This window comes from Rhinopithecus roxellana, chromosome 20 (assembly GCF_007565055.1).
Source record: "Rhinopithecus roxellana isolate Shanxi Qingling chromosome 20, ASM756505v1, whole genome shotgun sequence".
Classification (NCBI taxonomy): Eukaryota; Metazoa; Chordata; class Mammalia; order Primates; family Cercopithecidae; genus Rhinopithecus; species Rhinopithecus roxellana.
The window spans coordinates 68,282,665-68,298,044 of NC_044568.1; the positions used below are offsets into that span (position 1 = coordinate 68,282,665).

The 15,380-nt window shown below is 40.9% G+C and overlaps 1 protein-coding gene across 5 annotated transcripts in view; it reads right to left on the minus strand.

The window, feature by feature from the left end:
• The window catches only part of NFAT5 (nuclear factor of activated T cells 5), a 144,877-nt gene that overhangs the window by 19,315 nt on the left and 110,182 nt on the right, over nucleotides 1–15,380 (minus strand). For 4 of the 5 annotated variants that reach the window (XM_010355419.2, XM_030925676.1, XM_010355418.2 and 1 more), the window contains 2 exons: nucleotides 9,869–10,001; nucleotides 2,239–2,322 (listed from right to left, as the gene is read on the minus strand). In XM_010355419.2, coding sequence (XP_010353721.2) covers nucleotides 2,239–2,322; nucleotides 9,869–10,001 — 217 coding nt within the window. The remainder of the gene's footprint in view (nucleotides 1–2,238; nucleotides 2,323–9,868; nucleotides 10,002–15,380) is intronic. The other variant, XM_030925674.1, reaches the window with a different exon arrangement.

The window sequence follows — 15,380 nt, forward strand, 5'->3', positions numbered from 1 at the left end:
ATTTTTAATCAAAAAATTTCTGCTTTGTTTTTGAGAGTCTTGTTCCTTTGCCCATGCTGGAGTGTAGTGGTACGATCACAGCTCAATCCAGCTTCAACCTCTTCAGATTAAACAATCCTCCTACCTCGGTATCATGAATAGCTAGGATGATAGGTGCATGCCACCATGCCCGGTTAATGTTTTTTTTTTTTTTTTTTTTTTTTTTTTTTTTTTTTTTTGAGGCGGAGTCTCGCTCTGTCGCCCAGGCTGGAGTGCAGTGGCCGGATCTCGGCTCACTGCAAGCTCCGCCTCCCGGGTTCACGCCATTCTCCTGCCTCAGCCTCCCGAGTAGCTGGGACTACAGGCGCCCGCCACCTCGCCCGGCTAGTTTTTTGTATTTTTAGTAGAGACGGGGTTTCACCATGTTAGCCAGGATGGTCTCGATCTCCTGACCTCGTGATCCGCCCGTCTCGGCCTCCCAAAGTGCTGGGATTACAGGCTTGAGCCACCGCGCCCGGCCCGGTTAATGTTTTTAATTTTTTTTTTTTTTTTTTTTTTTTTTTTTTTTTGAGACCGAGTCCTGCTCTGTTGCCCAGGCTGGAGAGCAGTGGCACAATCTCGGCTCACTGCAACCTCCACTTCCAGGCTTCAAGCGATTCTCTTGCCTCAGCCTCCAGAGTAGCTGGGATTACAGGCACATATCACCATGCCAGGCTAATTTTTTTTGTATTTTTAGTAGAGATGGGGTTTCGCCATGTTGACCAGACTGGTCTCGAACTCCTGACCTCAGGTGATCTGCAAAGCTCAGCCTCCCAAAGTGCTGAGATTAAAGGCATGAGCCACCGCACCTGGCCTATTTTTTGTTTTGTTTTGTTTTGAGATGGGAGTTTCGCTCTTGTTGCCCAGATTGAAGTACGGTGGCACGATCTCGGCTCACTGCAACCTCTGCTTCCTGGATTCAAACAATTCTCCTGTCTCAGCTTCTCGAGTAGCTGGGATTACAGGCATGTACCACCATGCCCGGCTAATTTTGTATTTTTACTAGAGAATGGGTTTCTCCATGTTGGTCAGGCTGGTCTTGAATGCCTGACCTCAAGTGATCCGCCCGCCTCGGCCTCCCAAAGTGCTGGGATTACAGGCGTGAGCCACTGTGCCTGGCCTGTTTTAATTTTTTTTTTTGTAGAGACAAGAAATCTTCTCACTGTGCTGCCCATATCTGTTCAGCAATAACTATAGATGATGCATTTAATTATTAGCCAATGGATATTTATCATCTCAAATTTCTGGACTCAAGTAATCTTCCTACCTTGGTCTCCCAAAGTGCCGGGACTACAGGTGTGACCCACCGTGCCTGGCCTTACTTTCCTTTTTTTTTTTTTTTTTGGAGACAGGGTCTCGCTCTGTGACCCAGGCTGGAGTACAGTGGCGTGCTCTTGGCTCACTGCAACCTCTGCCTCCCAGTTAAAGAGATTCTCCTGACTCAGCCTCCCGAGCAGCTGGGACTACAGGCACCTGCCACCACCCCTGGCTAATTTTTGTATTTTTTTTTTTTTGAGACGGAGTCTCGCTCTGTCGCCCCGGGCTGGAGTGCAGTGGCCGCATCTCAGCTCACTGCAAGCTCTGCCTCCCAGGTTCACGCCATTCTCCTGCCTCAGCCTCTCGAGTAGCTGGGACTACAGGCGCCCGCCACCTCGCCCGGCTAGTTTTTTTGTATTTTTTTAGTAGAGACGGGGTTTCACCATGTTAGCCAGGATGGTCTCGATCTCCTGACCTTGTGAACCGCCCGTCTCGGCCTCCCAAAGTGCTGGGATTACAGGCTTGAGCCACCGTGCCCGGCCTAATTTTTGTATTTTTAGTAGAGACAGGGTTTCACCATGTTGGCCAGGCAGGTCTTGAACTGCTGACCTCAAATGATCTACCTGCCTCGGCCTCCCAAAGTGCTAGGATTACAGGCATGAACCACTGTGCCCGGCTTCATATACTTTTAATATTGGGGAATTAAAAAAACAAAAAACAAAAAAACAAAACTCCTCCACTCCAATGTACTTTAAAAATATATAAACATATTCAGCAAGAAAAATATCAAATTGGAAAACAAGTCTCTACATTTAGTAAAGTTAAACACGTATTTATTTTACAATATGGAAGATACCCTGCAAAGTATTATAAGTACTTAAGAGAAAACAAAACAGTAAGGTGTGCTAGAGAAAACATACAGGAGCACCTAATTACGATTTTTGAGAATAATCTACTTGGTACCTTTCATGGCCTCTTCAAAGGAGCAAGGTCTTGCTGGACTAGATACTTCCTTCTTCACATTTACATTCAAAGCACCAGCTGCTGCTATTTAAAAAAAAAAGATTAATGTATTTATCTACGTTTACTCATCCTAAAAACCTTATATCTTAAATTCTTTAATTAGAATATCTTGTCACACAGTATCATTTAATTATTTGTTTAGCAGAAATTCTAGTTGAGGTAATTTTCTATCCTCTAAATTCTCCAATCTTCAAGTGGGCAGAGCATGTGATCACTTAGCAAAACAAAACCAGGCCGGGTGCAGTGGCTCACATCTGTAATCCCAGCACTTTGGGAAGCCAAGGTGGGTGATCACTTGCGGTCAGGAGTTCAAGACCAGCCTGACCAACATGGTGAAACCCCATCTTTTTTTTTTGAGACAGAGTCTTGCTCTGTTGCCCAGGCTGCAGTGCAATGGCATGATCTTCGATCACTGCAACCTCCGCCTCCTGGGTTCAAGCAATTCTCTGCCTCAGCCTCCTGAGTAGCTGGGATTACAGGTGCCTGCCACCACTCCCGGCTAAATTTTTTTGTATTTTTAGTAGAGACAGGGTTTCACTATCTTGGCCAGGCTGGTCTTGAACTCCTGACCTTGTGATCCACCCGCCTTGGCCTTCCAAAGTGCTGGGATTACAGGTGTGAGCCACCATGCCCAGCCTAATTATCTATTTATTTATTTATTTTTGAGACAGAGTCTCGCTAGGTCACCCAGGAGTGCAGTGGTATGATCTTGGGTCACTGCAACATCCACCTCCCAGGTTCAAGCCATTCTCCTGCCTTAGCCTCTTGATTTCAAGTAGCTGGGATTTCAAGTGCACGCCACCATGCCAGGCTAATTATTTATTTATTTTTTGGAGATGGAGTTTCACTCTTGTTACCCAGGCTGGAGTGCAATGGTGCAGTCAAGGCTCACTGCAACCTCCACCTCCTGGGTTCAAGGGATTCTCCTGCCTCAGCCTCCCGAGTAGCTGGGACTACAGGCGCACACCACCACACCTGGCTAATTTTTGTATTTTCAGTACAGATGGGGTTTCACCATGTTGGCCAGGCTGGTCTCAAACTCCTGACCTCAGGTGATCTGCCCATCTTAGCTTCCCAAAGTGCTGGGATTATAGGCGTGAGCCACTGCACTGGCTGCTAGGCTAATTTTTATATTTTTAGTAGAGATGGGGTTTCACCGTGTTGGCCAAGCTGGTCTCAAACTTCTGATTTCAAGTGATCTGCCCACCTTGGCCTCCCAAAGTGCTGGGATTATAGGCTTGAGTGCCCAGCCTACTATAAATTTAATGGGCCTAAGAATATAAATCAGTTCTAAAAACTAAAGTTTAATAAATTACAAATAAATTGGTTCTTGCTTCAAATGATTATATATTTTATTTGAATACACTTTATTTTTTTTTTCTTTGAAACAAGGTCTGGAGCTCTGTCACCCAGGCTGGAGTGCAGTGGCGTGACATCGGCTCACTGCAACTTCTACCTCCCAGGCTCAAGCCATCCACCCACCTCAGCCTCCTGAGTAGCTGGAACTACAGGCGCATGCTGCCACGACAGGCTAATTTTTATATTTTTGGTAGAGACGGTGTTTTGCCATGTTGCCCAGGTTGGTCTCAAACTGCTGAGCTCAAGCAATCTGCCCACCTCAGACTCCCAAACTGCTGGGATTACAGGCATGAACCATCGTGCTTGGCCTTAATTTCTACTTTTCTTTCTTCTTTTTCTTTTCTTCTTTTTTTTTTTTTTTGAGATGGAGTTTCGTTCTTGTTGCCCAGGCTGGAGTGCGATGGCGTGATCTCGGCTCACTGCAACCTCCACCTCCTGGGTTCAAGCAATTCTCCTGCCTTAGCCTCCTGAACAGCTGTGATTACAGGCATGACCCACCACACCCAGCTAATTTTGTATTTTTAGTAGAGACGGGGTTTCTCCATGTTGGTCAGGCTGGTCTCTAACTCCCGACCTCAGGTGATCTACCGGCCTTGGTCTCCAAAAGTGCTGGGATTCCATTTGTGAGCCACCACGCTCGGCCAATTTCTATTGTTCAATATATTTATTTTATATTTTCTAATATGTCAAATGATATAATGAAAATAAAGAGAGGAATTTGTACATATCTCCTGTGAATGAAGTTAAATAATTTATCTTAGTATGCTTCACAGTAGGTCCAACAAATGATTTATAGGCAACTGAATGGAAAAAAATACACATAAAATATTTATGCATGACATTAATTCTAGTAACAATAGATTTAAAAATATAAACTAGTCCTTGAAAAAAATTTAAATTTCTATTTTTAAATCATGTTATTAGTAATTTTAAAATTCTTCTTATTCTTTTTTTGAGATAGGGTCTTGCTCTGTTGTCCAGGCTGGGGGTACACTGGCCTGATCACAGCTTACTGCATCCTCAACCTCTCAGACTCAAGCGATCCTCTCACCTCAGCCTCCCGAGTAGCTGGGACTACAGGCACATGCCACCATGTCTAGCTTAGTATTATTTTTTCTTTGTAGGGATGGGGGGGGTGTCACTATATCGCCCAGGCTGGTCTCGAACTCCTGGGCTCAAGTGATCCTCTTGCCTCAGCCTCCTGAAGTGTCAGGACCACAGATGTGAGCCACCTCACACAGCCAGTAATTTCTTTTTAGAAAAAAAAGATGTTAAATATTACATCCCCATTTATTATAGAAATCACCACTGTGGAGTTACAGCAAATAATGTCTAGTGTGATTTCTGGGTCTGAACAGGCTGTAGTCAAAAAAAATTTAAGATGTTTTAATGGCTAAGCAAAGCTTCAGAGACTATCAATAAAAGAAAGGTTTTATGACTCTGGAAAGTATCTAAGTGCCTGAGAGCATACACATTTTGATTTGGGGCAGTATGGCCCCATTGGGTGTTAGATGGTCTGTACCTTGAAGAATGTGTGGAACTAGGATATGTTCACTTGAGCCTCTGCCTTGACCCTACCTTTAGACCATGTAACAGGCACCCAGGATTCCTAGATTTTCTTTTCTTTTTTTTTTTTTTGAGATGGAGTCTCACTCTGTCACCCAGGCTGGAGTAAAGTGGCGCAATCTCGGCTCACTGCAAGCTCCGCCTCCTGGGTTCATCCCATTCTCCTGCCTTAGCCTCCTGAGTAGCTGGGACTACAGGTGCCCGCCACCATGTCCAGCTAATTTTTTGTATTTTTTAGTAGAGATGGGTTTCACTGTGTTAGCCAGGATGGTCTCGATCTCCTGACCTCATGATCCACCCGCCTCGGCCTCCCAAAGGGCTGGGATTATAGGCATGAGCCACTGTGCCCGGCTGATCTCTAGATTTTCTGTACAACTATCCTAGATTTTGTGAGCACTCTTAGGCATATCAGATGGAAGCACTGATTAAGGTATCAAAAGGCTTCCAAGTATAGGATGGAGCCAAAAACTGTCAAAAGAAGGGTGGCAGGTAGGGATGCTCTCTCCTCATGCTACCACAGCCCAGCTTAGAATTCAAAGCAGTCTGAAAATTCTAAATTCAAATTTAGCCTTTCAGGTTGTTATGAGGGTATTTTGGTCAAAATAGTATAGGAGATATATTTCACTTAATGATTTGTTAGTTTTATTTATAATTTTTAAGTATTTCAACAAATAGTATTAACAGTCACCACTTCTACTCCAACCCGTAAATATTAGGATGGACCTTGTTTTGGCTGCTATAATTATACACTATTGAGTAATCAAATATTTAACAATAGTCCCTAAATGAACCACAACAGCTATTAGTTTGCCATACTGAGATAGGCCAAATTTTCTGTGCCCAAGTTTTCCTGAAATCATATTCTCTCTCATGGACACTTGAAAAGACTATCCTATTTCATAAAATACAAAAAAGTAAAATTGTGGCTCATGCTTGTAATCCCAACATTTTGAGAGGCTGAGGCGGGTGGATCACTTGAGGTCAGGAGTTAGAGACCAGCCTGGCCAACATGGTGAAACCCTGTGTCTACTAAAAATACAAAAATCAGCCAGGTGTGGTGGTGGGCACCTGTAGTCCCAGACACTTGGGAGGCTGTGGCAGGAGAATCGCCTGTATCTGGGAGGTGGAGGTTGCAGTGAGACGAGATCGTGCCATTGTACTCTAGCCTGGATGACAGAGCAAAATTCCAACTCAAAAGAAAAAAAAAAAAGGAAAACTGCGGGAAGGCTAATTAGCTGTATCATAGAGGCAGAAGTTAAGGCATTAGATTGTATTAGAAAGTCTGCATACCTTATATTTATTCAAACAAGGTTTTCTAAGAGTGATTGCTATCTCTAACATACAAAATACGTGGGGAAAAACTTGAAAGAGCAAAAATATGGTAATGATTGCCTAAGAATGGCCAAAATTAGGCAATTAGTATAGCCTTTGAAGTAGAATAGTTAAAAGCTGTTTATTCAGCAATTTATTGAAGGGCAATTTTTAATAATTAGCATTTATCACTAAGAAATGAGGATTCTTAATGTTGATACTAAGTACTTCAAAGTCCTGAAGTCTCTATAATTAATCAACAAAAACAAAGAAACAAGTGAAGACAAGAAAATCTCAGTGTTTTCAGAATAGCAAAACCTTTAAGGCTATTCCCTGACATAAACTCCTTTCCCTTCCAACACAACTGATGCAGAAGCTCATCAGGAAAAAAATCCTATGTATTAATTATACCATCTTTCTTCTCATGTTTGTGCAAGCTCCTGCAAAACATTAAATGTCAATATTTAGTAACTAACAGTTACTAAAATGCTTTAACTATCATTAATTTTCTTTCCCCCCTTTTTCTTTTTGAGACGGAGTCTCACTCTGTCGCCCAGGCTGGAGTACAGTGGCGCAATCTCAGCTTACTGCAAACTCTGCCTCCCAGGTTCACACCATTCTCCTGCCTCAGCCTCTCGAGTAGTTGGGACTACAGGTGCCCACCACCAGGCCCGGTTAATTTTTTTGTATTGTTAGTAGAGACGGGGTTTCACCGTGTTAGCCAGGATGGTCTCAATTTCCTGACCTCGTGGTCCGCCTGCCTTGGCCTCCCAAAGTGCTGGGATTACAGGCGTGAGCCACCGTGCCCAGCCAACTATTAATTTTAAATCAAATTTCCTTAGATGTTTGAAGCCTTCCTAGAAAGGAAACAATAAAATATTTGGTCTTTGAGAATAAACCAATCTTCTTTCTCCTATTTTTGTTGAAGCCAGGATATTATTTCTAAACTTTGCCTTTTTGGTCCAAAGTTTTTACACATGATCTTTAATTCTGAGACAAATATCAAGGTTTTTTTTGTTTGTTTGTTTTGTTTTTTGACAAAATCTCACTCTGTTGCCCAGGGTAGACTACAGTGGCGTGATCTTGGCTCACTGCAACCTCCACCTCCTGGGTTCAAGAGATTCTCCTGTCTCAGCCTCCCACGTAGGTGGGTCAATAGGTGCCCACCATCATGCCTGGCTAATTTTTGTATTTTTAGTAGAGAGGGGGTTTCACCATTTTGGCCAGGCTGGTTTTGAATTCCTGGCCTTAAGTGATTCGCCTGCCTTGGCCTCCCAAAGTGCTAGGATTATAGGCGTGAGCCACCACTCCAGGCCTTCAAGGGGTATTTTAACAGTGCTGTACTGTGGCATACCTTTTGCAGCAAATTAGTAGAAAATAATGCTGCAAAATTCAGATATGATTAAAAATAAAATAGGAGGCTGGGAGTGCTGGCTCACGCCTATAATCCCAGCACTTTGAGAGGCTGAGGCGGGCAGATCACCTGAGGTCAAGAGTTTGAGACCAGCCTGGCCAACATGGCAAAACCCTGTCTCTACTAACAAAAATTAGCCATGCATGGTGGTGCATGCCTGTAGTGCCAGCTACTCATGAGAGGCTGAGGTAGGAGAATCGCTTGAACCTAGGATGCAGAGGTTGCAGTGACCTGGGATCACGCCACTGCACTCCATCCTGGGCAACACAAGACTCCATCTCAAAAAGGAAAGAAAATAAGAAATAGAAAAATTAAGTGATAGAAAGCAATTAACTTAAACTAGTTGTAATTCTGTCCTAGCTACTGTTTTCTTCACTTTTTGATGCCAGGGCTTTCTTTCTCTGTCACCTTTCTTTACCTTCTACCTCACTGGATCTTGAACTATATGGAAATACATACTAATAAACTACAGATAGAGAAGAACTGCTAATTCTGAAGTATGCCTGAGACTGGATTGAACTGAACCAATGGTAAACATGGCAGAAGCCAAGCCTAGGTCAATGGAGCATGCAAAGAGTTTCCATTTCCAAAATGTTCTCCCCATTTCTGCCAAAAGGAGGCTTTTTTCTTTTTTCAGGCATCTAAATGAATGCAGGCAAATAACTTGTGAGACACTTCATAAACAGGTATCTTCTAAACTTTTAATATTTTAGGGTCGGACGTGGTGGCTCACGCCTGTAATCCCAACACTTTGGGAGGCCAAGGCAGGCAGATCACAAGGTTAGGAATTTGAAAGCAGCCTGGCTAACACGGTGAAACAAGGAGAAACCCATTTCTACTGAAAAAACAAAAATTAGCTGGGCATGGTAGTACATGCCTGTAGTCCCAGCTATTTGGGAGGCTGAGGCAGGAGAATAGTTTGAACCCAGGAGGTGGAGGTTGCAGTGAGCCAAGATCGCACCATTGCACTCCAGCCTGGGCAACAGAGCGAGACTCCGTCTCCTCCCCCCCCACACACACACACACACACAAAAATTAGCTCCTCTAATTTCTAAAATATCGGGTTTTTGTTTTGTTTTGTTTTCTGTTTTTGAGACAGTCTTGCTCTATCGCCCAGGCTGGAGTGCAATGGTACAATCTCAGCTCACTGCAACCTGTACCTCTCGGGTTCAAGCAATTCTCCTTCCTCAGCCTCCCTAGTAGCTGGGATTACAGGCGCCCGTCACCACACCCAGCTAATTTTTTTGTGTGTATTTTTAGTAGAGACAGGGTTTTACCACGTTGGCAGCGTCGTCTCAAACCCCTGACCTCAAGTGATCCACCAGCCTCGGCCTCCCAAAGTGCTGAGATTCTAGGTGTTAGTCACCGCACCCGGCCTAAAATACCATTTTAACACGACCACTTAAAGTTATATTTAAAATATTTATCAGGTATTATGGGGCAATATAGAAAGAAAAAACAATTTATTCACCATCAGTCTTTGATGAGATTTTTTATTTTATCACTTGTCACTCTAGTTTATCTCCTCTCTCTCTCAAAATGTACCCTATAAACCAGCCAAACTAAACTGTTAGCAATTTCCCAGAGTTGTCACTTTCATGTTTCTACACATAAGCAGTAGTCAATGCATGGAAATTCTTACGGAGGAGTAACCTGTAAGATAGTTTCAGAGAATCTGACTTCAGAGCATTGCTGGCTTATATTATTATAATGTAAGGTAGAAATGATTCCTTAACATAAGAGTAAAAGCAGTATTTGGTGGCTGTCTTCTTAGAAAATAATGCCATTTCCAAAATAAACTAACATCAATTCATCTTAGTAAGCAACTTTCTTTTTGAGATGGCTAGTCATCTTCATATTCATTCAAAAAACTGGAAATTAACTATTCGTTTTAGTTCTGAATTTTTCATTTTGACATACCTGGGTCTGGAGTGTAAGTGAATGGTTGAACATCATGAGATCTTCCAGCGTTCGTCACTACATATATTCCCACTGACACAGGCAAAGTTATATGTTGGTCATGATAGGGGGGAACCTTCACAATAAGATGATTCTAATGTAAAGAAAAGTACAAGAGTTGGAAAAGAAGCAACATTTATATTTAAAATTTTTAAATTAAGTATATTTCCTGTTAGCTGTCAAGTTTAAAAAGTGATTAAAATAAAAGAATGTATTTTAAAGCTCAGGTTCACAGGCATCAGGATATTAATCTTAACACTGCTTTAAAGGTAAAATCCAAGTGTTTTGCAATGGCTTACAAGGTCAAGATCCCTGCCCTGTCAACTACATCTCATTCCTCCTCTTCTAGTTCACTATACTGTAGCCACACTGACCTCAGTCCCTTCTTTTAACATGCTAAACTCAGTTTTACCTCAGATTCTCTATACTTGCTATTCTCTTCAACTGCAATATTCTTCCTTCACCTCCTCAAATGGTGAGTTCCTAATCCATTATCAGGTTAGATACAAATGTCACCTCAGAGAAGCCTTCCCTGATCATTCTATTTAAAGCAAAACCCTTCCCCAACCTTATAACATAATATTGTTTATTTCCATAACAGCACTTATCATCACCCCTGAAATTACCCTATTTGCTTGTTTTTTGGTCTCTCTCCAAACACAAGAATGTAAGCTCCATGAGGATCTAGGTTGTTTTGTTCTTCACTCTGTCTCACTTGTAAAGAATAGTACCTTACATAAGGTACATATTGAATAAAAGAATGAATACATTATTAGAAAAAAATATGCCCACCAAGGGCAAAGTCAGTTACCATATGTTCTGTACAACCTCAGTGTGAGATGTATTTCACAATGCAGTTCGCTACTCCTAACAACATAATTCTCATTTTAAGTTAAACTGGATTAAGTTTATCCACATCTCAGTAAACCAAAGATGTTTTTAGTTGCAATAGTGGTGGAAGCATTCTTATAAGAGAAAGGTAGAGTTCTTAATGTTTCATCAGTACTTAACTCAAGGGGACTGTATCTTCTTAGAGGGTAATAAGAGCCATATTTGACTTTTTTTCTTCTCCCCTAGTAGATTATTATAATGGTAGGGGATATCATAGGGCAGTCATTATGCTTTTTTACTAATGATCTGATTTGTAGGAGGCCAAAGCTGACAGCTGAGGGTGATGTGAGTTTGATGACATTTAAAATTTAGTTGGACTATATAGTTTGTTGACTCAGTTGAATAGAAAACATGGGACAAATTAGATCAAGGTCAAGGTTTCCATTTCTGAGAATTTAATTTGTTTCTGAGCCATCTTAAAATACTCTCTGAAATACAGTCACATTACAAATAAAGAACTAGGCCAGGTGCAGTGGCTCACGCCTGTAATCCCAATACTTTGGGAGGCCGAGGTGGGCAGACCACCTGAGGTCAGGAGTTCAAGACCAGCCTGGCCAACATGGCGAAACTCCATCTCTACTAAAAATACAAAAAATAAGCCAGCTGTGGTGGCACACATCTGTAATCCCAGCTACTCGGGAGGCCGAGGCAGAAGACTCGTTTGAACCCGGAGGGTGCAGGTTGCAGTGAGCCAAGATCACGCCATTGCACTCCAGCTTGGGCAACAAGAGCGAAACTCTGTCTCAAAATAAATAAATAAATAAACAGAACTAGCTGGGAGGCTGAGGTGGGCGGATCACCTGAGGTCAGGAGTTTGAGAACAGCCTGACCAACATGGGGAAACCCCATCTCTACTAAAAATACAAAATTAGCCGGGCGTGGTGGTACAGGCCTGTAATCCCAGCTACTCGGGAGACTGAGGTAGGACAATCACTTGAACCCAGGAGGTAGAGGTTGCGGTGAGACAAAAGCGCGTCCGTCATTGCACTCCAGCCTGGGCAACAAGAGCATAACTCTGTCTCTAAAAAAAAAAAAAAGAACTAGCTTCTAATTTATGGCATTAACAGAATGCCTCCTAAGTTAGCCATCTCAAAAAAATCACATTTTTTTCAACGAGGTGGAAAAACACGTACAAATATGCATACATCCACAGTTATGAAGCAGGAGCTAAATCTGAACACATACAAGGTCATAAAAAAATGCACTGGTATTGATCCAACTTCTAAGAAACAGAGTTACTGAATCTTGTCTACCCTCATTTTTACTCTGTTGTTTAAACACTACAACTATGTCACAGAAACAGTCTACCTAGAGTTAAGGAGATGGGTGAATGAACAGCTTGTGAGAGCTTCCACTCTTAAAATTATTTGGCAAACTCCATAATTCAAATTATTCTTTTGAATAAAAACTTGTTTCTTGGCAATTAGTAACAGGATTAGTGTCTACAAATCAGATGCATATTTTATCAAAATACTTTTACTCTACTTGCTTTGGAGAGCATATTTAAGTAAAACTAATTTTGAAAGCTTTAAAAAACCAAATGAACCTATTTTGCTACTAATTCTTCAAACTTCCTCAATCTGAATCTAGAAATTCTACAACTGATCTGAATTAAAAATTCAGTAAACTGTGACTAGTGATCAAAAGCTATTTTTAATACCCTCTCATAAATTAGAATCAATTAAATATCACTGAGCTAGGAATACAATACATACAAAACATGCAAAGGGTTGGGAGACCTTGGGAGCAGGTATAATGCTCTTCGGGATAAAAAGAGGAAAATAATTGAATTTTAATTTCTTACAAAAATCTGCTTAGATTCAAAATAACTTTTTCCCTAGCAGATAATCTTTTTCAGAGTATACCAGCAATGGTGCTAGATATCTTTGATTCTTCTATGAGATACTTTTTCTTTTGTCACATTAATTTTACAGTTGGGAATATATATAATTAGACTATCTACAATTAGACTTAACCAAAGACCCATTACAAAATTACTCTTAGAACCGATTTGAAAAACATAACCTCCGAGCTTTCACGTCTTTGTTTAGTTGTTCCCACAGATTCTTCTGAGGATCTTTTTTTTGTACTTCTTTCAAGAATTTTCTTTCCACATTTATACCATCTTCCCTTGAGCTATCCTTTTATGTATATTTGTATATATAGATTGAATATCCCTTCATATACATATTTTAATAGGTAATTAATGTTATATATAACTCATCTACAGTTGTTAAAAGGGAATAGATACAATGAACAACCATGTACCCATCATATTTGGTATACATGAGCATGAGGTATACTATGGACCACAAATACTGAAGAATTGTTTTCCCAGATTTCATTAGTCTCAATATTTATAATATTATATTACTTTTTTTTTTTTTTTTTGAGACGGAGTTTCACTCCTGTAGCCCAGGCTGGAGTGCAATGGCGTGATCTCAGCTCACTGCAGCCTCCGCTTCCTGGGTTCAAGTGATTCTCTTGCCTCAGCCTCCTAAGTAGCTGGGATTACAGGCATATGCCACTACACCCAGCAAATTTTTGTATTTTTAGTAGAGACGGGGTTTCACCATGTTGTCTAGGCTGGTCTCGAACTCCTGACCTCAGGTGATCTACCTGGCTCGGCCTCCCAAACTGCCGGGATTACAGGCATGAGCCATGTGCCTGGCAATATTTATAGTATTATAACAGAAAAAGTGTAATACCTGACGAATTGATTTTGGGTTTGCAACTGAATGGCTATTACAATCTTTCATAATTGCAATTTGTGAAATTATCTTTCAAAGGTCTTTTCTACTATACCATCTGCTGGGTATTTTTAAATATTGTAGAGATTCCCTTTCAACTTTTTTTGTGTAGGTCTAATACTTCTTTACTGATCACATCCGAAGTGTCTTTTCTGTTTTTTGTTTGAGACAGGGTCTCACTGTCACCCAGGTGGAAGTGCAGTGGCGGAATCAGGGCTCACTGCAGCCTCAACTTCCTGGGCTCAAGTGATTCTCCGAGCTCAAGAGATTCTCTGACCTCAGCCTCCCAAGTAGCTGGAACTACAGGCATGTGCCACCATGCCTGGCTATGTTTTAAATTTTTTGTAGAGATGGGATCTCACTATGTTGCCCAGGCTGGTCTTAAACTCCCAGCTTCAAGCAATCCTCCTGCCTCTACCTCCCAAAGTGCTGGGATTATAGGTACGAGTCACCACGCCCAGCCTCAACACATTTTCTTCCCCCTAAATGTTTACTTTGTGGGTTTTCTTCCTTTAATATAATCTCTAGAATCAATTCTCTAGGATCTCAGCTCTGATTCTACTCAAAGAAAAGGCTTCCAAGAAAACCCCTTTAGAAAAAAACAAACAAACAAACAAAAAAAACACCTCTCTCTGAAAAAGATAAAAATGAACAAAACCACAGAATTAATGACAGATTATATTATGATTTAGTTTGTTTACATACTTGCTTGCAAAAACCCCAGGACCTCTAGATATAGTCATCAAATAAGGATATAATTCCTTTCCATTCCACTACGTCTTATTTTTTATTATTATTATTTTTTAATCTACTGTAGCTGGCATAACTGCCCTGAAAAAAAGTGTTTTAAAAATATAACTACCCCATGCCTCAAAGGGAAAGAGAGAGAGAGAAAGCAAAACGGAGGTAGGGAGGGAGGATAACTTATGAATATAAAGTTCTATACAAAATAGCAAGTTAATACTATAATTTGTTGGGGCTATTTCATTGATATTTTGTATAATTTATAAGGCAAGTCTCTCAATCTCCAGAAATAGCCTCCTTATCTATAAATCTTTATCATAAGAATGACAATCATAATAGAGCATTACAAGCAAGGGAGTCTACATTAATCTAACCAATTTGTCAAGAAACAAAACATGTTCATAGCATACAACAGTACTGCATGAATAAATTAAGTTTCAGTTAGGATTAAAACTCTAGATATTTAAAGACCTGGCTGAAATTAGGGTTTGAGGTATCCTCAGAAAGAACAAATGAACCTTACTTAGACCACACAGTCACCCACCTTTTTCTTCAAGGTGAATAAAACGAACTAACAAGTTTTTCTTGTGTATCTATTAAGTGTTTGGTATTACAAGGAACACAGAAGAATTATAATACATTGCCTCTAACCTCCAGGAGTACTCCAGAGGAAGCTATTGTTGGTTCATGGGAGTGGAGATGGTCTGATCAAATAATGTAAGAAATAATAAAATGTTAGAGTCAGGAAAAAAAAAAAGGAGTTTCAACTAATCTAATGAAAGCACTTATCTTACAGATCAGAAAACTGGGGCACAAAAGTGATTTGTCTTACTTAGTTAACACAGATTGCTAATGACAAAGCAGGTATTAGAACTTCAATTAAGACTAGTCTGACAATAAACCCTAGGAGATATTGCCCAATGGTCTGTGTGACAAAGGAATGTTTGTTAAGTCCCACTATCTCTTTTCCACAACATGTAGTAGCATAAGGCCAGAGGAAAACTTGCCACATAGCATTTGTCTAGGTATATAGGAATCTCTACACTATACGATATTGTGTAGGAAATAATTAACTTTACCCAGAGAGA